The 22,841-nt window shown below is 44.1% G+C and overlaps 1 protein-coding gene across 5 annotated transcripts in view; it reads right to left on the bottom strand.

Moving 5' to 3' along the window:
* The window catches only part of LOC144150472 (large proline-rich protein BAG6), a 117,915-nt gene extending 95,075 nt beyond the window's left edge, over positions 1–22,840 (bottom strand). For all 5 annotated transcript variants that reach the window (XM_077682155.1, XM_077682156.1, XM_077682157.1 and 2 more), the window contains exons 1-7: positions 22,728–22,840; positions 22,214–22,276; positions 16,131–16,172; positions 15,971–16,046; positions 9,546–9,766; positions 5,271–5,342; positions 303–431 (exon numbers count right to left, since the gene is read on the bottom strand). In XM_077682155.1, coding sequence (XP_077538281.1) covers positions 303–431; positions 5,271–5,342; positions 9,546–9,766; positions 15,971–16,046; positions 16,131–16,172; positions 22,214–22,276 — 603 coding nt within the window. In that variant the 5' untranslated portion in view covers positions 22,728–22,840. The remainder of the gene's footprint in view (positions 1–302; positions 432–5,270; positions 5,343–9,545; positions 9,767–15,970; positions 16,047–16,130; positions 16,173–22,213; positions 22,277–22,727) is intronic.
* Position 22,841: the final 1 nt, after the last annotated feature.

Raw genomic sequence — 22,841 nt, 5'->3', positions numbered from 1 at the left:
ACACACACACACACATATATATATACACATAAAAAGCAGCTGGTGCTTTTGATAGCATTGATGTTGCCAGAGCGCCTTGGGAAATTTCGTTAATATGTTACAACTCCCAGTTGTGTTCTTTCTTACTCCTTGTAACATAATGTGGTTATTTATTTGGCTTCGAAAATCTGCAATTAAAGCTTTCACATACAAGTAGGCCTTCATTATATCAAGGTACGACCGTGGCCATAATCCCTGCAGTGCAGCCATGCCACCACCTCTGCCTCAGTGACACTGTACGCATGTCAAAAGCAGCCGTTTACCTCGAGAGCAGCAATCACGCGAGTTGCCTTCTGCACCATTGTCTGCGCCTGGTTGAGGCGCAACTGGGCTTCACTCTGCATGGGGACTTGACCCAGGTTGATGTGCACATCCACTGAGGAGCCATCCTCCTGCAAAGTTACGATGAGGAACGTGCAAGTGTAACAACCAAAAATTGATAAAAACCACTCACCGATACGAGACACTATTAAAGAAAAAGACCGTGCGACAAAGTAAGCCATCCTTTGCACTGTCCTGTGTGCCCTCTTCAACAGTTACATTTTTTGTGCAGTTTTACAAGTAAATTGCTACAGGCTTGACCAACTCTTGATTAATGAAAGAAAAAAATGGGAAAGAGAAATTAAGAGTAAAATACCCACTCAACATTTGTTGCAGAGATGCCCACTTTGATTAACCCTTTCTATACCGTGAAAAAAAAGTACCAAATTTACCGAAAAATTTTTTTCGGTACATTGTAGATTTTTTTTTTCTGAAAAAAAAAATGGCACGATTATTTCGATAACATAACGTTCCTTTATTTCTCTAATTGTGTAAAAAGACTGCTCTAAGACGGCTTCACACGGCACCATTATTTGAATGACATAAATTGCTTTATTTCTTTGTGTAAAAAAGATTGCTCGAAGATGGCTTCACCACACAGCCTACGCGGTGTCTTGCAAAAAACCGCCGTTAAGGCTCCAAAATAACCGATGAAAAATATAGTAGTCATGACTGATGACGACTATACTCGTGGTCTGTCATTTTGGTACAAATTCTAATGACGACTAAACTCGTCAACGGGAGCGAAAGGGTTCAACAGATCTTTAGGGGCGAAGCACCTTAGGGGCTCGGGCTGTTGGCATCTCCTGTCACCAAGCGACAGGAGACGCCAACATCTCCAGTCGTCAACTTGTCAAACGATGGTCCCAAAAAAGTGTACAATGAATAAAACTGGTTCAAAATGAACCAACATAATTCGGGGTAGCTTGACTGCAGTAACGCGCAAGCACTTGTTTTAGCTAGACGAGCGTAGCTCATTTTCAGTGGGAGCAGTACAACCCGTGTGGACGAGCTCAGCAAGTCTACTGTAGGGAAAGGGTTAAAGGAGCCATGAAGAGAAAACACAAGTTTGGTTCATTCAAAAGATTGCCTCGTTAGAATCATACTGACACCACTTTTAACATAAACTTCGCTCAAATAAGCCACATAATTAGGAAAAAAGGGAATGGCCGTGCGACCCACTAGCTCATTTCCCGCAATAGAACCTATGATGTCACACGAGACAGCTCTGCGATTGGCGGAGGGCGGTAAAAAGCAAACGAAAATTAGGCAGAGTATAAGCCTGCCGAACGAGCTATTTGCCTTAAATTTAGGGCACATTCTTTTTAAAACCGTAAGAATGGTGCTAAGTGTAAGTTACGAAAGCACATGTAAACATAGAAGTACCGCTGCGTACTGCTGTTGTTGGTACTGCGCGCACTATTCTTGTTTAGCTGCACAGGACTGCGGGGCTTTGGGGTTGTCTCAGACGACACTGGCCGATTGATTGACGCGACGGTGTCTTACGTGAACATATTTGTCGAGCGAGCAGCATGTTTCACGAAACGAATTTCTCCCAGAACGAAAAAAAAAAGGCAGAAAACGACACGCCACGGTATGGTGGCGCCATCTAGGTTCACTAACGTAAACGCGCGAATACCTCGATACCAACTCTGCCGTACAGGGTGGAGACACCCTTTGAACGGTCCCGTGTCGCTGCGATTGGGTCAACGTGCTCAGCGCGTTGTTCGTTTTGTTTCCGACGCGAACCAGCAATACGAAACAGATATGCTGATTCAAACTTCGCCAGTTAACCGCGTTGCGGCAATACGTTTAGCGCGATTTTGATACAATGACTTGCTTCGGCAGCGAGCGAGCGATCCAAAATGGCGGCCCCAGCGTGTACGTGTCTCTACTCTGTACAGCGGACACGTGAATCAAGGGATCCTAGGCTGCAGAGCAGTCTGTGATGTCATTGCAGCTACGAAAACCCATGATTTAGCGGGAAAATCAAAATTTTAACAAAAATTGATTAATTTCTCAGTGAATAAAGCAGCGTTTGCATTCGAACAAGCACTGGGGGCACTACAAAACACAAAATCTTTCGAATAACACAAACTTGCATTTTGTCTTCATGGCTCCTTTAACAGCGTATTACTTCTTAAAAGTGAAATGGTGAGAAATATTTTTCATCGATAGATTTTATTTAACAAGGTTCTCATCATGGTGCTTACATCCTTTATACAGAAATATTTCATGCAGACTAAACTGAGTCAACACAGCTAGGTTAATAAATTTCACTGACTGCATTGACAGCATTCCAAAATGTTTTTGAAGAGTTCCTTGTTAAGAAAACAATGTCTGCCAAGAACTGCTAGCCAGACTGTAACATGACAAAGTTGCATTAGTGCTGACCAACGCTCCCCACATTTGAACTTCAACAGAAGCAGAATAAAAATGTAGTTAAGGCGTCAACCAAACATTTTCCTCCCGTCCTGGATTCGTGGTTTGAGCACCGCTAGGTCACCTTTTCATGAATACAGCACACACAATAAGTAACTTGATATAAGCACTTGTTACATTCCCACCACTTAATATTGCAGGGGAAGAAAGTAGCTCTGACTAATTAGAGCGTGCACGCACACACACGCACAAAAAAATCTGGATGCAAAGAAAGTCTGAATTTTACTGTTACCCCTTCCAGGAACAAAGAACCATTGTGCTCTAACCACAACAGAGCTGATCAGCCTTACAGCTACTATTTATCAGTACTAGTAGAACATCGAATGATTTCCACTCGAGGTTTGGATGACACTGCCAGGGGTGGAACAGGAGGGCACATGGGTTTGGGAGCAGTCCGGGGAGCAGGCAAAAATTCCTTTTGTAGCAGGCTTGGAGCAACCAGAAAGGCCCTCTGGAGCAGGTTTGGTGCAGCCAGAAATGCCATTTGGAGCACATGTAACACCATTTCAGGACATCATGGTGCATCCCTAATCTCCCTACGGGCCGCTGTGCAAGTCCCCTGCCAATTGCGTTTTATCTATCTACTATATCAGGCGTTCTATCGTGCACTGGAACCTACTCCGAACCAGGAACGCACTTTTTTTGTACTATATGTGGAGGTTTACAAAATGCGGAGTTACTATCTACCTTTGGCCCCAGCGAGCGCACCGCGTCATTACCGTTCAAAGGTCAAACGCAGAGTCAAAAGATCAGATAACAGGCCTTGCTTTGTGTCCGGTAAATGGCAGTGTTTATGTGAACTCCCTGCGGCATTCCGTAAAACAAGGTGTTGGGTTGCATTTTTCATATCGAACAGCGGTTTCAGTGCATACGAAGCTGAACATAGCTTAGTCTTCGCCCGTCACCGGGTTGCGAGAGTCGACAAATTTACGCCGTAGACTATGCAACTTGCCTTCTGACACGCTTTTTTTATAGAGCGTGTCAGAAGGCACGATTAATGTTGGACCAACCTCCACTAAGCAGAGCTAACCCCAAAGTTCACAGGAGAAAATGAGTAATTACCTCACAACAAAAGCGAACCGAATTATAAAACGAGGGCAAAGCGTACAATACCCTGTTTGTTCAATACATGCAGCTACGGAAAGTTGCGTGCAGCAAAGCTATAGATCGCCAAAAATGGGCGACTAAATTGATGTTTACCTCCACTAAACTACAACCTTTCATGCGAATAGTATTATCCTATTTGTTTGTGATGAGACAAAAAAAAAACATTTTACTTTTGGTAATTTTTCATTGATTGTGGCACAGCGGCCGACACCGGCAAACACAACCGTGCAAATGCAACACACAAACTCAATGAGGAGGAAGAGAAGGCGCGCAGTGCCTGCGGCCTTACGGCTAAGCCAAAGCCAACTTCCATAGCTGCTCATAGCCTTGGTGAAACCGAAACCATAACCCCCTGCCCTGATGAAACCAAAAACACAATGTTTCAGCCAAGTTTTCAGGCGCTGGGCATCATGGCGGTCGTATCTCGTGGCTCAATTCAGGCGCTGCGGTGTATGGACGGCACTGATAAAAGAGTTTGGCGCAACAGGGCACTTTGGCGCAGGATGGCTCAGGTAAACAAGTTGGGTGCTCAATGGCGCAGCTGTTCCACCCCTGCACTGCCTGATGGCGCAGCACTGCCAATGGCGCAGCTGTTCCACCCCTCCACCCTTGCACTGTCATCATGCCTGAGGGCATGATGACAGTGCAAGCTGCAGGCCGTCTCCAGCTAACGGATTAGTTGTTAGCACGTGCGAAACATTCATAGAGCAACAAACGCTTTTAATGGGGTGATCAAGGCAGTGGTCTTGTGCTTGATGTGCCACCCAGCTCTGTACTGGTGAGCAGTGGTGGCATCAAATAGGACTCGTTTCAAGCTTTTTTAAACCCTGTAACGAACCACCTCTTCTGATATCACTGTTGCAATGTCACTTCACATGCAGGAAATTTAGCAACACTCTACTCTGACTACAATTTTGCACGGGGAGCTGAACAATGACCAGCAGCAGGGGAAAAAAAAAAAAAAAAAAAAAAGGACTGGCACTTTTAAAGCCTAACCACAACCATTTGCCATCACACCAAGTGGAATAGGTTTCATGATAACACATTCAGTCACACAGTATACATGGTCATGCTGCAGGAAAAGGATTGAAATCCCACACAGTGTGCTTGGTTCTGCACTATTCTGGTTTCTTAAAAGCATATTAAAAAAAAGCACTGTAAGCCTCTGTTGATGCTTTAACAAGGCCCAATGAACCACAATCACAGAGGCAGGTTTTATGCAGGCCTTTACAGCCGTAGTGGTTAGAATAAAAAAGATCTGGAGATTTCGGTTAGACTATTACGCGAGTGGAGAATTGCAATGAGCAGTGCACACAGACACACCTTTCGACAGGGAAAAGAGACAACATAGACCCACTTACCGACGTCCTTGACATGACAGTTGCATTGCGGCCAATTTCTCCCATTCCAGATACCACATCCTGCACAATTTGCTGCAAAGTAACAACCAAATCAATATGTGAGCACAGTGCCCCTAAGCAACAACAACAAAAGAAAAACCTGCTTCCATAGCCCATTATGCTGGCAACAAGACAAGCCAGCATGTGAAAACTATGCACTAATTCAAGAAAAATTTGCCTCCTCAGACATGCCCCGCAACAAGTAAATAGACTTCTGGTGACTTTTTTTTTCATTGGTACTGCAAAGAAAGTGGAAATTTTTGAGCACTACTACTTAAGAGACGACACTGTGAAACAAAAACTGAAACCCAGGACCGCCACGCACAACATGTTGCCAGGCACAGTAGTAAATTTCACACGTACTGCAGAAAAGATGAAAGGCAAGCACTGATCTTCCAGCTGTAAAGATGAGCATCTGACTATAGTGGTTTGTTGCTCTGTGCATTGGTGGACACATGCTCCTTTGTTACTATCAACAACTCGTGGGTGGAACTCCAAGTTTGGTCCTTTTCGAAGCGCCCGTTTCGAGCGGGCCCTGATTGGCTGAAGGCAGACGACAGGAAGTAATGCGAAACAAGCAATACTTTCGGTGCACGTCAGAGGCCCTGCCACCAGAAGTACATACCAACTGAAGTGGACACAACTCGGAGTTCCGCCCCGTAGCTTTGTACATACACAATGCGTGGTGCGTAAAGACAAGCTTTGTGGGGAGCCCGGTATGAAAGCCTGGACTTAGCAATAACACAGGATGACACATATTGAATATTCCAATACATATAAGTGTTTAGTGTTATGCGAGAGCTCACTTGTGTTTCCTTTTTATTTGGGCTTGCTAAGCACGCCCACCTTCATGGGTGTATTTTTTTTTCCCCCTTGCTTTCTCAAGTGCGAATTCAGCACAGTTGCGTTTCAGTTATGGTCAGAAAGGGCTATTTGGTGCAGCATGTAGCAGCATTTCTGCTTTGGCACAATCTTTGAATCTTGAACAATCTTTGGCACAAAGTTTAGTTTGAATGATCATTTGCATTTCATCTCACCTAATGATCTGAACTGTCAAAAACAAAACAAAAAAAAAAATCCAAGCAGCCGCAAGAGCCTTGCCCAAACCACTCATATTGCCTGAAGAATGGTGGGTGGCTTCGCTGCTAGGACATGCCTTTGCATCTACCTAGCTCACATCTGCAGGGGTGTCAACTCTGTGTAATACACAACCAATAAGAAGCAAGAGCGCTTGAACAGACCACATGAACACCATTCATATAGTACTGTTCTAAAACAATGGCCGCCTGACCGTTCGCAGGTCTATCGTGTACAATTCTCAAGTACATCACTCGCATCTAAGCGTATGTAAACAACAGGCCCCTTTCAGTATTTTTTTTTTAGATAATAGAAAAGTTTTCATTGAATACAAGAAACTCGCTACGTTGGCATAGTGATTCGCCGATGCACGTCAACTTAAAACTTGTCATTAAAAATGTGCCAAAGACAAGTAAGAGTCCCATGTTTTCCTTAAGCTAGCCCTATTTATGCTCCATTCAGATATGGAAGTGGCATTTCCCATTTTAGAACAGGTCTCGAAGCAGGAAAAATGCTCGTCCGGAGCAGTTTTAACAGTTTTTGAAGCAGACACCAAAACACGTTAAAACGACACGTAAAAGTAAAAACATTATTGATGTAGTCTAAGCAAGTTTTTAGAGAATACAATGGAACACATGCCGCACAGACAAGAAAGAAGAGGGATTACTGTATGCACAATATTTAGAAGGTCAACACATTGCTGGGCTATCGGTCCATACCTCATCTGACTAGCACGCATAGAAAAGGAGGCGAGCGACATGACAGGCGTTAATTTTTAATTATTGTACTTGGATAATCTACATTCTTTGAAATATAGATGCTAACGTGAAAAACGTGAGAAGTTTGGGCCAAGAAGTTCACCAAATTTCTTGATGCAGAAAGCTTCAGTTGTGGCCAAGCTGTGGCTAAAACTTCCATGACATATTTGCGCTGCAATCAATGACTTCCTAAACTTCAGAAGTGAATTAATTTTTTTGCATCATGAGGAGGGCCTTGCAATGTTTTAGCATGCCATCTTTGAAAGAAAAGAAGCATACTGTTGGTGTGATTGGATCAATTTGTTGTTCCGAATATAACATTTTTTGCATCTGCTGCTGTATTTGAAAGGACACAAATTGTCAGAACAAAATTGCCGGGAGTTTCCACCAGTCCTCTCAATTTCACACACTTTAGTGTTATCGAAGGGCACTACTAAATAAAAAAATCTAGGCGCTAAATCCCACCACTTCTAATAATAACTGTGTTTTATGGCGCAAAGCCAGCTAGGGGCACAGAGCCCCAAAACAAAAATAGATAAGATTTGTGTTATGTGTAACTACAAAAATCGGGGAATAAAAAATGAATGGTTTGAAGGATGAGATGACTGGTGTATAAGGCCAGGATAACTATGGGTGATATGAAAGGAGCTTTAACTTGAGCTGTTAGAATTTTAAAAACCTGCTTACTAGAAACGATAGGATCATCACCTAAAATGAGTGATGGGTGTAGTGGAACATATCAGTACAGTTAAAAGAAATGCCTGCGTTGTGTTTTGTCAAGTGCCTTACATGCAAGTATGATGTGAACAACGGATAGGCCCTCTCCACCCCTGCTACACAGAGGTCTTGAGGATCCAGTGAGCAGGTGCGAGTGTCACATGTGCATGGCCTATCCATGGCCTAGCCAATAACTTCCGTGCGTCTTGTGAGGATCAGTTGTGTATCGTCCCAAGTGTGGTTTTACTATGTGCAGTTTGTGTTTTGTTGACTCCAGTCTGCTTGCCACATTTTACGAAGGTGTTGTCTGATGTGTGGCTTGAAATCGGTGAAGGGTACTGTTGTTATGTCCACTGTATTCGCAAGTGCAGCAGCAGCAGCCATTTGATTCGCAGTCTCATTTCCGGCAAGCCCAAAATGGCCTGGAACCCAGCACACGGTCACTTTGAGATTTAACGCATATGCTGACACAATGGTTTTCTACACTACATTAGGAACATGGTTTCTACAAGGTTTCTTGGATGATAATGCACGTACAATGCTCAGAGAGTCTGAGAAAATGATAGAATTGGGAATTTCATGCTGGACTATCTGATATAGAAAACGAAAAATTCTGCAAGATTCCGACGTAAAGCTGCTGCTTTTGAATTTCACAGGCTTAAACTAAAGTCGGGTCCGTGCACAGAACACGCCACGGTAAAAGCAGTTTTTGATGCACCACTAAAAAGCTCTGCAAAATTGTATTTCTCCCACAGAAACAACAAGTGCTGAGGAATTGCAGTTGTTGGCCCTTGGTTCTTATCAATTTTCGTAAACGTCAAGTAGCACGACACAGGGCAGAGCTGCCATGGTGGTAAAAGTCCGGTAAGAGATGTTTTACAGGTGTCTATAAAGGAGACAGCTAGTTCGGATGCTTCCTCTCTTGCTCTGTGTAAGAATGGAGTAGAAATAGAGGACCGATTTAAAAAAACGTGGGACGATCTGGCCGTACATTTTACTCTAACATTAAACCTGCAAACACCACCGATTTAGAACAAGTCAACTGCAACAAGCCTAATGTGAACAAACCACACTAAGGCCACGTCCCACCTTGGAGACTGGCATTTTAGCAAGAAACAAAAGTGCAGTCAAGGATTGCACGTTACGAAATGAGTCGCGAACGGCAGCGAGTGAGAGAATCCTATGACAGCAGAAAGATCAGAAGTGAACGGAGCCACAAATCTATGCTTAAATGCAACCTTCGCTCTTCTAGATGTGCACTTATAAGGAGCAAGTGCGATAGCTGTTGTCATTCCAGCTGGAGATGACTGCAATTGGGCTTTTTTTCTTTATTTTTATTCTAATTCTCTGGCTAAGACAAGTGCAGGTCAGAGTGAGTGAAATAAATGCCAGTAAGAAATGTGCCAAGGATATTCTGAAAATTGCTCAGATCCGCATATGAGCTGCACATTTGACACGGTGAAATCCGGATAAAAATGCAGTATTATATGCGAGTTTCTGCACATTTTCTCACTCGTCTGCTGCTCAACTCACGAGCAGCAACTCATCTGGCCTTAGCCCGAGGGTATACTGGGACAGGTGATGGGGCTTCGCAGCGCACGTATGGAGACATCTTCCCCTGGAGCCGGGCCTACAGTGCCGGCGGTGAGGGGAAGAAGAGCAGCAGCCCAGCGGCCACACCCACCTGCACTTGGGCGGGGTCAATCATGTCCTGGGGAATGGTGAAGGCTCCCAGGAGGAAGCCGCCCCCCTCCCGTGGATGGGGCAGGCCCCCAGTGGTGCTGTTCCGGGCACCCGCCCCCGATGACGCCGAGCCTGTGCTGGCAGCCCCCGATGACGGCGAGCCACCCGAAGTTGGCTGCGGAGGCGGCCGTTGCACCAGATGGATGACTTTGCCATTGACGTCTGCCAACAGGGAAGGAGGGAGAGGGGGTGCACTTCACTACTGCTCAGCCAGTACGCCTACCAATCGACATAGCAAAAGGACAACTTCGGCTGGCCATTAAATCGTGCATCTGGCACTCAATGATGCAAGGAAAGCGTCACAAGAGAGCTGATGATTCCTACAGAGTGATTTGTACTCGGGAGAGTTGGTAAAAATGTCAGAACACATCATAAAAATACGAACAGGAAAAAGAACGCACACAAGCACTGTGTACGTCGTTCCATTTATCTGTTCAGATTTCTGCAGTTACGTTCAGACTACCACGGTTTGGGAAACACAACATGGGAAAATTAATGCTGAAAACATTTTTACACTCACCATCTCAAGCATTTTAAAAATGGGCCTCACGTGAAATTTCACACAAACCACTCACTAGTTGAACTCTTGGTTCATTTATTGACTGCTTAAAAAAAAAAAAAAAAAAAGGCCAAAGGACTTGCAAACCGCAGGCTTGGGGCAGAAATGCATACACCGCATAAAATGCTTTTCTGTGGCATGCACCTAGACCCAGTCTCACTTTCCAACCCTACCGTATACTTTAAAAATATCTGAGCCCTAATATTCAAGTCCTTATTCCTAATAATTATTCCAATGCACCATACCTTTACCATAGCCTGTATGACCAGCCCCTGAGCAATTAACTCATTTCTGCAAGGTCGCAGTAATTGACAATTCTAGGTTTAGAAACTTAATCCAACTGCAATGCTACAGCTGTCAGCAGCCCATTCATGTACCATTCTACTTAACTCTTTCCAGTTCTTAACACTTCCCTGCCCACACCTATTCAACTTAATAGTTTATCAATGCTTTCAAGTTCAAATTTTGGAGTTTTCCCATTCAAATTCGGCGCTTTCCGAGTGCACTCTGAGAGCTGCCCCCATCTACCGAATAGTAGACACACTTAAATACTCTTTTCTTTTGTTTTTTCACACAGCGTTGATTTTTTATAGCGCCGCCGGAGTTGCTCTTAAGATATAACAAAGGTGTCAACATCACAAGCGACCACGATGCGGTAATGACACATTTCTAGCAGTTTGGACATGCTTACATAGAAATTCTCCAATATTAGCCGCACCAACTTCAAGGACAACCTTAACCCTTTGAGGGTCACGGCCATACATGTACGGCATCGGCAAACACTTTCAAAATGGTTAATGACGTACATGTATGGCATCGCTTGTATCTTTAAAAAGCGTGCCTTTTTTGCCAACTCCTCTTGCTTGGCATGTGCTGCCACACTTCGGAAATATGTCAAATTTTTTTCTTGCGCCAATGGCTCTTTATTTTTTTATGATTTATTTCAGCAGCGTGCCGGCTATCGCTAGCGCATCCACTAACGAGGGGGCGCGCTGGGTATCGCCCACCGGGTACCCGGGCGCCTCTCGCTTCTTGCGCCTGCCACAGACCAAGGTCGCCTGTGAAACTGATGAGGCTCTTTTCTCTCTCTTTTTTTTTTGTATTTTATGAGCAGTGCGCCGTCTATCGCTCCCGCATTCGCCCACGCGCGCCGGCGCGCGCGCGCAGCGGCTGGTTTCGGTATCGTCCTTCAGGCGCTTCCCGCTTTTTGCGCCCGTGAAACTGATGTCTATCTGATTTTGATACACTCGAAAGGTCGTGGCTTGTTACTCTCTTGTTTTTATTTAGAATTTTTTTTTGTGTAACGCCATAATAACCCACATGTATGTAACACAAATGATTTTTTTGTCACTTTACAGTCACGCAAAAAAATTTGATTATTTTTTTCTCGATATAGATTCGTCCATATAATTTAAATCAGCAATAAAAAAAATTGACCCTGGGGGTACGCATTTGGCGAAAAAATTCGACCCTCAAAGGGTTAAAGGGGCCATGCAGACGAAAAAAAGTTTAATTCAAAAGATTTAGTGTTTTATAGGGCCCTAAGTGCTTGTTCGGCAGCAAATGATGCCTTGAAGTAAAATTGAGAGTCGAGCTAGTTGGTGAACATACATTGTTGAAAACTAGGTGCGAACTATAAAACACAAACAAGGACAAAACCGGCACTTAGCACCGCTGTCATCCTTCTTTCTTGTCCATGTTTCATAGCTAGCGCTTAATTTTCAACAACAATGCCTTATTCATTGAGAAACTAAATATTTTAAGACAAAATTTCAATTCTCCCACTAAAATGTGTTTTCGCGACGTCAACAATGACGTATTAAGAGCCGGGCCTTAAAACTATATATAGCCTGCTGACCGGGCTGCTCCCATCTCACAGGCGCCGATTCAATTATCTTGTTTATCACCCACTTTCAGAGATGGCGCTGCAATAGTGCTGAAGTGCCAGTGTTCACACTTTGCTTCTGGCCGGACTTCTACACCTGTCATATTTTTATTACGGTTCATACTAATCGTTTCCTAAAACTTAAGCTGTGACTCGACAAACATGGTGACGTAAGCGACCATGCCGCTTGTGTCAGTTGGTCAGTGTCATGGGTCAGTGTTGTTTGACAAATCCAGTGCGTCCGACTGCTGTGTTAGCGGGCGGCCGGAAAAGTGCCGCACTAACTGCTTCGGTGTTCACACCTTGTTCGTAACTTTATTTGCTCACCCCACAATTCTTACTGCTATAACCAATCGCACAGCAGGGCTTATGACATCGGTTGCTTGAAATGAGCTAGTGGGTCGAATGGCCATTCCCTTCCTGGCTAATTATGTACCTCATTTGAGTGATGTTTAGGTTAAAAGTGATGTCAGCACGATTCTAACGAAGCAATCTTTCGAATGAACCAAACTTGTGTTTTGTCTGCATGGCCTCTATAATTAATCGGATTTTAGTATGGAAAGTGAGAGTGCGTAAAACCAACCAGCAGCCTGACACCACTGTTCAATACAAGCCCCAGAAAATACAAAAGCATCAAAACTGTAAAAGGTGCTACCAACAAAAAAAGTGGAACAGAGACCCAATGCTTTCTGCGATGCATGTGCAGCCAACTTATGTTTCACAGGTTCAAAGAACCGCTTTACCAGTGGCACGAAACCCACTAGGGCTAACTTTTTTTTTTTTTATGCTTTGCAAGTCGAGAAATGTTAGGCATTCCATATTTGCAGGAGTTTTGCACTGCTAGTAGTGTACAAAATGTATCTTCCTTTATTTGTGTTTTTTCTGTGTGGAGCAACACCAACGTGTTCGCTCATTTTTTGTGTCGCAAAATTTTGCTGTAGATTTTTTTTTTTTTTAGCAGAGGAGCAGTTGTACAAGCCGTAAGTTTGCCATTGCAGGAAAAAATACCAAGAAAATGCGAATGCTCATGAGCAAGCTCGGCACCGGAGCAGCAACTCGCCCTGGTGAAACGAGCTCTGGAATCGGCGCGGGCTCGGGGCCTCCTGGGCATCGGAGGCTGACCACTTCCCTTCCCCCTCAAGCTCAAATGTTTTTACCACCAGTACCACTCATGAGCACGCAGTGGCTTTAGAAAAAATTAAAAAATAAAATAGAAACTACAGCGCTGTCGTCAAGCGCTATGTCACATGCAGGGCCGTAGCCAGAAATTTTTTTTCGGAGGGGGTTCTGGGTTATGGAAAAGGGTGCGTTTTGTCTAAAGGAGCCCTACGCCTCTCTTACGCACTGCCTGGAAAAAATTTCAGGAGGTGTTCGAACTCCCCCTAACCCCCCCTCTGGCTACCCCCCTGGTCACATGTAAAAAAAAACTCCAGCGCTATTGATAAAGATGAAAAGGCGCCCTGCTTGGGAGAGGTCACCACATTCTCTAGAAGCCCTTACGGATAATTGGAGATACGGCTACAAGAGTGCCACTCGTTTCCGAGATGACTTGCAGATCCCGTCACTGCTGCCTCAAGTTGACGACAAAGAGCTGGAAGTCTACAATGCCGAGGATGACTTTGCATCTACCACTTGCCGCAAAGACGACGACGACGACCTCTTCAATGCATATGACGACGATTACTAGCACCAAAACAATGCAAATAAACGATGATACTGAAACTTTACTATGTGTTCAGCGATGTTACAACAGCGTCTTGCGCGCGAGTCCAAGCTTCCCTGAATTATTTTCTTTTTGCTTTCCAGATGAATACTCTTGTTTGAAACAATTACCACTGCAAAGGAAATTTACCCTCCTACATTTCGATACCATACACTTATATGTTACTTATTTTTTGCGACTGGGAAAAAATTATTTGCTAGACTACTCAAAATCACTGCTTATTCCATGGGCAGGAAAGTGTTAAGGGAAGAGCCTTGTCTTTACAGTTCTATGCACTATTTTCACTTATAACCTGGAATTTCTAAAGAATACTAGTGAAATATTACACTCCTATCATGAACATTAGCCGAGCTGTAAAACTCTGAAGTTATTTATATAACTACTAGTGCCTACATTTCAAAGCTTTTCCTTTTTCCTTCAAAACCTACATTTTTGCTGCAGAATCAACCGTTGCCCACAGTACCAAAATATGCACAAACCAGATTTGTATAATTTTTGCTGCATGTGCACCGTGAAAAAAAAAATAAATAAAGTACCGAATTTACCAAAAAACGTTCTTCGCTTAATTTGCAGAGCTTTTTTTTTCTGAATAAAACGGCGCCATTATTTCAGTGAAATAATGTTCCTTTATTTCTCTGTAAAAAAGATTGCTCTAAAATGGCTTCGCCGCAAGGCGGCAGTGTCCTGCAAAAAAGCGCCATCAGGGCTCCAAAATGACCGATAACGAGTGCAGTAGTCATGACCGATGTTTTTTAGGGGCGAAGCACTTCAGGGTTCGGGCTGTCGGCATCTCCTGTCATCAAGTGACAGGAGACGCCGACATTTCCTGTCATCAAGCTTTCAAAACTACGGCCAAAAAACTAAACTAAACTAAAAAAAAAACTAAAATGATAAACGATATGCTAAACACGACGAACATGATAAATAAACTAGCATTAGCTCGACTGCAGTAGCGCGCAAGCACTTGCGTGGACGGGCGTAGCTCGTCTTCGGTAGGAGCTGTACAACCTATGTGGACGTGCTCAGCTAGTCTACGGTAGGCAAAGGGTTAACTGGATATTGCAATAACACTTTAGAAAGGTAACACTTTCTTCAACTTTATGGTACAAGTAGAAAATTTTTTGTACTTTACTTCACCAAAATATTAGTTCTTAAAAAGTACTGACAAAATTTTCGTGCTTTTTTTTTTTTTTTTTGCTGCTGAATGGCACAGAATGGCACATCAGATGGTCGACCATGGCGCCATGACAAGGTTGCCACGACAGGACAGTGCTCTTGACATCCCTGTCCTCGTACCGCTGCCGGTCTGGAAGCAAGGCTAGAGCGACCAAGCACGTCCAGACCGGCCGTGGTCGCACGCGCCTGGGTACCTTTACATCAGTCCCGAAACAGTGACATGATACACAAGACGGAGCTGTGCGCACCAACAGCAGTCAGCGCCTTGGCTACCACATGGGAGCCCTGGCGTCGCAGTTTGGGGCAAGGTGCACAGCAAGGCACTGAATCAGTCATGCTGATGCCGATGTCAAAACGGTATCCGTTATGAGCTTTCTCGTGTGCGCAAGGATAAAAATTGATTTAAAATGTTATACTGAACGGTTACTGTTGAAACGTCCTGGGAGATATCTCCATATAAAAAGGAAGCTTTTTATGTGGTTATCTCAGCTTTGAAATTTCGTGTCAATACTCCTTTAAAATAGCGCGAAATTTCAATTTTTGCACTGAAAAAGCTGAAGTTACAGCTGTAGTAAAGTTGAATTCTATGGCCCATTTAGAAAAGACATCGAAATTAAGCCAGTATCTGGTAGCTGGCTAATCAAAAGTTTGTGTCAAACGATGTGACACAACTTAACATCAAACTTGCACTGCAGAGACAAAAAATGATTACAAGTTGTTCTCTGCGTGCCAAAAAAAAAAAACACTGTGCTGAAAGTCCGAAAGTAATAACAATTGCTTAAAGACCACGGTCTCCTCAAATTCGTTGCACAAGTATGCAGATGCTCCCAAATGTGCAAGCACAAGTTCTGGACTCCCGGTCACAAGATCGAGAAGCACCTGGCTAGGCATGGTTTCTTATAGCTAGCCAAGGTACAGTCATTCCCTCCACCCACTTGAAAGAAATCTGCATGGCCACAATAGGCAGCAAACCACTGGCTTGAAACAATGCATCAATGAAAGGAGGTCATGGGGCGAACTTACCATATTCACTCAATTTTTTATCATCTTGCAGCACCCTGCCACAAAATATCAGACGCTGCTTGTCAGCAGTGATGTTCTGAAACAGTGCAGATCATGACTCCATCGTATCAGCTGCATCTTCTACACCAAAAGGGGCACAGCAATTGTCAACAGCACTTACCACGGAGCCCGCTATTTTTTCCTTGAAGCTTTTGACAGTGATCTAAGAGAAGCAACATAAACAATACCATTTTACACACAACCACTGTAAACAATGCTGAAATACATTGTAGACAGGAGAAATGGAGTTCCCAAAGCAATGACATATCACAAACACCTAGAAGGAACTACGAAGGCAAAAATAAAGCTTTCAGAATGAATAAGTAGCCATACTGGAATAAAAAAGGTTCACAGTGAAACTTGGGTTACAGTACACACCACAATGAACGCTACTAATTAATTTAGCCCACCTGGTTATCTTCCAAACGCGACAACTTCTCGTGCACACAGCCATGTTTTTCACTTTTGTAAGAACTAAGAGTCAGTAAGCAAATCCCCCCTACATCATGTCCAACAGTGCCTAAAAAGATGCCCAGGAGTTCACCCGCTCCCCCATTGTAGTCAGCTGGCCATCAAGTTGTACACATCTGCCACAAGGTGGCGCTGGCATTGGACACTTCCAGCTTTTGCATGCAGTAATCACGGGACGTAGCAGGTTAACAAGCCTCAATACTCGTCTGTTTTGTTCAGAACTTGATTTTCTAAGCTGCAATTACATGCGCAGACTCGAGTTTCCTGGTCACTTGTTATTCCTGGTCACTAGAAAGCACCACACAGAAATTAATCGTGTACCACATTTATATCAATAACAGATTCCCAGCACTTTGATTAAACAAAAATCTGCCTCCAGCACATTCTCGAAAAATGACCTCATTTCACCTAGACCCCAACCTTTGCCTTTGAACTAACTAGCCCTCTTAATTCTGTCTGCAGATGATAACAGACTAGATCCATAAAACCTATTTCTTCAGACACTGACACATTTCTGGAGAGAGCATTCTTGCATAGGAGCCTGAGCAGCAGCCAACTGGACCTTAAATGTTCTGTGGGAATGGAGCTCTTACAGCAACATAGCTTGCCTCTTTGGCATGGGCCTCCGCACTAGCTCCTGGCACAACTATTTGGCCACTGCACCCACCACAGCTCAGCAAGATTCGCCAATACGCGAACACAATAACAAACAGCAGTGCCAAAGCACAGCTGTTTATCTGGAAACTACCCAAACCACACGCCGGCACCAGGCTTGAGGAAGTTCACAATTCACACGGACTGGCCTTGATGTGAACAGGAGACGGACAGCCCTGGACAGCCCGCGGCAGATCAGCTTTCACCTGAGATGCGCCCTGCCACTACTGCCGCTGTCTCATGTTCATCCCCTCAACAAGCGCCTTAGTGGACCTTCTGCTTGCACGTGCGCGTCAAGCGGTGGTGCCATCTGACGGGGCCCAGCTAAACCTCTGTGTGGGAAGAGCCGTGCCATAGCGTTGCAGGTGCACTGCCAGACGTCATGTGCTGGGCATGTCTGATAGCTACGTCTTCCCGATGGCGAATGGGGCCACAGACTGCCCTGATTCCTACAGGCAGAGCTGAAGTTCTATTTTTTAGCTGAAGTACAGTGCTCGACCAGTCTTCTCCTCAAAGTCCTGTCTGCATTGCGCTATTACGAACGTATGCCAACTCGCCCAATTCTCAAAGTTACTGCAGTTAGCCGAGAGGTTTCTGACAACTGTGCCCAAGAAACTATGAGTAAGGTTTTGCATTTGCATACAGTACAGTGCCTTGCACAACCAGAGTTATACCTGTGTTACACGTACACGAAAAATGACATTAAGTGCTTAATGCCTTAAAGTTTTAATGCCATTAATTTGCTTCTGCATGCAAAAATCTAATGCCATTCGCTCTAATGTCATTTTTGGTTTAAGGAGTTCTGCAAAAATCATTTGCCTTCATGAACGCCTTAAATCTGCCTACTCTTGAACGCGATGAGCACCAAATGACACCAACGACACTCTCAGCACCAGAGCGTTGACGCGAAAACGCAGCTGAACTTCGAAATAAGACGATTTTTTGTGCACTCTTGGTGGCAAAGTTCTGAAAAAGACTAAGTTCATCAAAACAGCGGCAAAAGGCAAAACATTGTGTTACTCGCCGTTTTGAATTTTTCGGTTTTGGCTACCACTAGCAGGCAAAGGCAGGTGCTAAAGCCACTTTTAGAAACGGCTTACACCATTTTTCAGAAAACACTATTTCTCACAATGTTTTCTTTCACAAAAAACATTTTTAACTGTTGTACGACATTTTTCTCTACGTTAAAAACTTCTAAAATATGAGTGCATTACTGTTTTTAGTCATTATCACTATCATGCCTAACACATTTAATGCCTTCGCATTTTCGCGTGTAGCACGGCCCACCAAAATAATGTCATTCGGTATCTTAAGGCCTTAAACACTTAATGTCATTTTTCGTGTACGTGTGGCACGGGTATTCCCTTGTTGCATGTTGAAGGTGTGACATCAGCTATGCCATAGCAACCACATTTAGTAACACCATCAATTTTGATTGATTGTAGGGTTTAGTACGCCGACGCAACGCAGGCGATAAGGCATGCTGTAGTGGAGGGCTCCGAATTTTTTTTTCAACCACCTGGGGATCTTTAATGTGTAGTAACACTATCAGACGGGAATGCAGCAGTCGCCCCGCCCCGCCTATTGGTGTGTCAGGCTCTTTAAGACAGTTCAATATGCAGCTGCCAGATAACCAAGTGGCCTCCTTCCTTTTGTCCCACGTGCATCCATAGATCGACAAATTTATGTTCAATTCAGCATCTCTGTCGTCAATTTGTATGCGTTCGCATCATAAATTACCCCTTGACATGGGCTCGCCATCATGTTCTCACACGCCATCACCTTGTGTGGTCCCCAGAGGCTTGGTCATGCATGACAGATAGTCATGAACACTAGGCCAGATGCCTGGTTTTACCAGCTTATTTTTGCAGCTTTCTCTGAAATTTATTGCCTGGAAATGCAAGGTACACACAACGAAATGCTTTGAAGCATTGTTGGGCACCCAGTCCCACCTGGCTCTTTTTTTTTTCTTTCTGACTATGCAGGAGTAGCAGCATATAGCAGCGAGACTTCAAAGTTTAGCACATACCAGTTGCAAGACTAATTCGACTAAAAGCAAGAATCAAGAACTTGCATGGCAGGCGAGAACAGGCAAAAGCAAAGAGGCTACTATAACCTGTCCACAATAGCCAGCATCAAGTGGAAAGGTGATGGCTGGTCTCTGATTTACTGATCCCACACAGTCCTGGATAGCTCGTAGATAGCCTTAAGAACTTTCCTTGACGTATGAATACACGAGCAAAAAAAAAAAACGATATAATAAAAAAAAACATGAAAAGGCGGTTAATGCTTTTTCCCACATTTCCAGCAATGCCAGAAGCTGGTTGACTTAAAGGAGCCATGAAGAGAAAATACAACTTCGTTTAATTTGAAAGAACTAGGATACAGTATCTCACTCAGCTCCATTGCAGCCCCAAAAGATGTTTTTTTTTAACGAAAAAAAAGCAAGAAGTATTTAATAACTTTCAAATTTTGCGCCACAGTGACGTGTTATGAGCGAGATTGACGTCATACGGGCCAACAATAAAACATGATTTTCAGTCCGTTAACTGCACGTTAGCATTCAAGTGATGCGGTAAAATGGAACTAGAGACCCCATTACAGACGTCCAGTCATGTGTCGTCGCGACAGGTCAGTTAGGGGGGCGCCAATTGCACAAACAAGGCTCCGTGACGTCATAGAAAAGTTGCGGGAAATTGGCTAGGGGGTCGCCACGGCTTCACACGTTTTCGTTAATATCTCCGTTATTTTTTCGAAGATTGCGATGATATTGGTATCATTGTTATCGGGTCTAAGCAGTCTTTCTAATAAACCCAACTTGTATTTTCTCTTCATGGCTCCTTTAAGCCAGTATAAGCAAACACAAATAAGAAATGCCTGTGGGCTTACAAAATGGACTAACAGTGGTTGAAATTCAAAATGGTGTTTTACTATCAATAAGGCTACGGTGCAAAAACTTGCATGAAACCAGCAGTGATGCGATTTGCATACACCAAGCAATGTATCAGCGCTAGGTTACTGTTCCGATTTCCTCTCGGAAGTGCTCGATTGGCTGAAGTCGTCCAATAATAACCTCTACAGCAAGCCGAACCCATGGCTGCACCGTAATCAGGCGATGCGCACTACAAAGTCTTTCTCAACACGACTACACATTCACAGGGAGCTATCGAGCCAACACCCAATATTTAACTTGTAAAGCCTTTGAACAGCAATCTTGATGGCACAGCTTTTTAGCCAGCAGTACCAGGCCATTCAACACCTTGCTGTTTTGTGCTAGAATTAAGGAGTTATTCTGCACTCATAAGCAATGTCCTGCCTAATTTCACCTGGTCTTGAAGCTCTGTCTTCATGCTACTACCAGCCCTTCCACAGTAATGCCTTCCCTATTCACTTAATAGCCCTTGCTTGCTTCAACAATGGCCCCACAAGAGCACTCCAAACGAGGTCAACAGTTGGGAATACTTTGGTGGCACCATTATTGTAATGTCCGAGACGCATTTTATGCAGCTCCACTAGCACTTGCAGTGCTAGGCAGGATATGATCATGGCAAAACTGGCCCCCCAAAGAACGCAACAGAGCCTATTGTTTGTTTCATTGTGTTGTTGCATTGCTTTACTTCAGTGCCATGTTTCTCCCCCCCCCCCCTTTTTTGCAAAATGAAAGTCGTGTAATCCCGCTTAATTGTATGTATGTGATGTTAGGCTTGATGCCTTTTCATATTCTTTTTTTCCTGTTTATTGCCTGTACCACTCCTGCTTGGGCTTCATGCCTGCAGTATCTTGTAAATAAATAAATGTGTTGTGTTTTGAGACAGTGCAAGTGCATCCGGGCAAATTTTCTGCTTTTGGAGCAACTCAGAGCAGTAACTTGGAACTCTAGCACTATAACGCAATTGGAGCAGCTGTACCACCCTGTCATGCTGAAAGCAGCAGGTAATTTGAACCCTGCCCCTTTAGTCCCAAAATCTTTAGTAGTGCCATATACACTTCATTGAGTAAGATTATAGTGGGACATGCAGGACAGCGAGTTGGGCTAGCTGGTATACATGCATCCTGTAGGAAAAATAGCAAAACTTCGCGACAAAGGAACACGAGACAGTACATGTGAATGCATGTCTGAAGTCGCACTACTTTTTGCTTCAAAACAAAGAAGTTGTATGCCACCTTTACGGGGTACTTAGTGATTGTCGCAATACATTTTTGGAGACAGCCACACTGTCTAAATTGACTTCTTGCAAACAAACCGTTTGCAATTTGACATGAAATTTAGCTAGTGTCTATTCTACCTGCAGCCAGTAAAACTACCGAAAAGAACTCCTGGCAGTTGCTTGCGATTGGCTAAGGGCGACACCTGAAGCATCCTTGGGACAAATATTCCATGCAAAGCCATTCTGCTGCCCACTTCCGCGGCAGTGTGGCATGGTGCTCATTTGAAAACGCAGAGACTTCCATTTAGGCCAGAAATAGTGCTACTTTGTGGTCTTTAGAATTTCACAAGTTTTCATTCATTGGGCTTTTTGGTGGTAGATGAGCTACTTCTTCAATTGTAAAACAATCGCCGCATAGGACTTTAACTGGGTTGGGTTAGATCAAGGTGATTGTCGTGCAGGTGTATCATTGGTTACCCGCGCAAAATAGATAAGTTTAGGTTTGTTTAACTACAGGCATGCTAACTTCAGGCCTGACAGGCTTTTACGGAACCTGCCGCGAGTAATTTCCTTGGGTAACTCTCCCGGCTGCAGATAGAAAAGCTAGTGACGAGTAAGCAAGCCACCCCAATTATAACCCACACAGCGTGAGCGACCCATGTGGGCCGCAGTAGTGTGCGCGTCGGTTTGACATGAGTGACACACGAGTAGTCGAAAAATGTAACAGAAACAAATTCAAAATTGCGTTTCGTGTGCGCCACGTCTAGGTGTGCCCTGTTCCGGTTGCGCTGGTTCCGCGCCAGACATATGGGCTTCTGATGTGGAACCTGGGGCTCTAAACTGAAGCAGGTTAGTGAGCACAGCGTTAAATACCCACTTAGGTTTTGTACTGCCAACTGAAACATTTGCGCTGAATTTAAAAAAAACTTACGTCATCGGGAACCGAGTAATTTCGATTCTGTGAATCTAGAGTCTTCACTGTGACTTCCAACATCTGTAACAGACACGTAATTGTAAGAGGTGATATAGCACACTTATTTATAGAAGCGGGCAGCAGTTCAGATCTTTCAGAGCAAAGTGCATGACTACGCTTCAAAGCGAGGCCTGGCTACACTACTTGTTACTAGTACGAGTACGGGGAACAAGGCGACACGTCATGCTCAATAACCCCAGCGAAGCAGTTTACTACTGAAACGAAAACTCTTTGCGGCTTTCAGTTCTGTAAGATGAAGCAGAAAAAAAAATGTACAGTAGGAAGCAGAAGGTACAGTTCACAGTCTCCCAAGAAAACACCCACACAAACATAAGCGCCTAGGTACAAAGGTGGTATCGGTGGGGCAGCGATTCGCAATACGTGTGACGGTAACAGACGCAGTTAGCGACATGCAGCTTAAGCAAGGAATGACATACTCGCACGTTAAAATATACAATGCACTGGTACTTACAATTTTAGCGACTTTGCGATGTTACCGAACTAGTGAAACACACGCATAAATCTAATGTACGGCGTTCTCCGCCGCCTCGGTCGCCTCGGGGACTTGTCGCGCCGCTCTGCGGCT

The sequence above is a fragment of the Haemaphysalis longicornis genome, unplaced genomic scaffold (assembly GCF_048455015.1).
Source record: "Haemaphysalis longicornis isolate Haplotype H1 unplaced genomic scaffold, Haemaphysalis longicornis Haplotype H1 scaffold_1, whole genome shotgun sequence".
Classification (NCBI taxonomy): domain Eukaryota; kingdom Metazoa; phylum Arthropoda; class Arachnida; order Ixodida; family Ixodidae; genus Haemaphysalis; species Haemaphysalis longicornis.
This window is presented reverse-complemented; position numbering and strand designations above follow the sequence as displayed.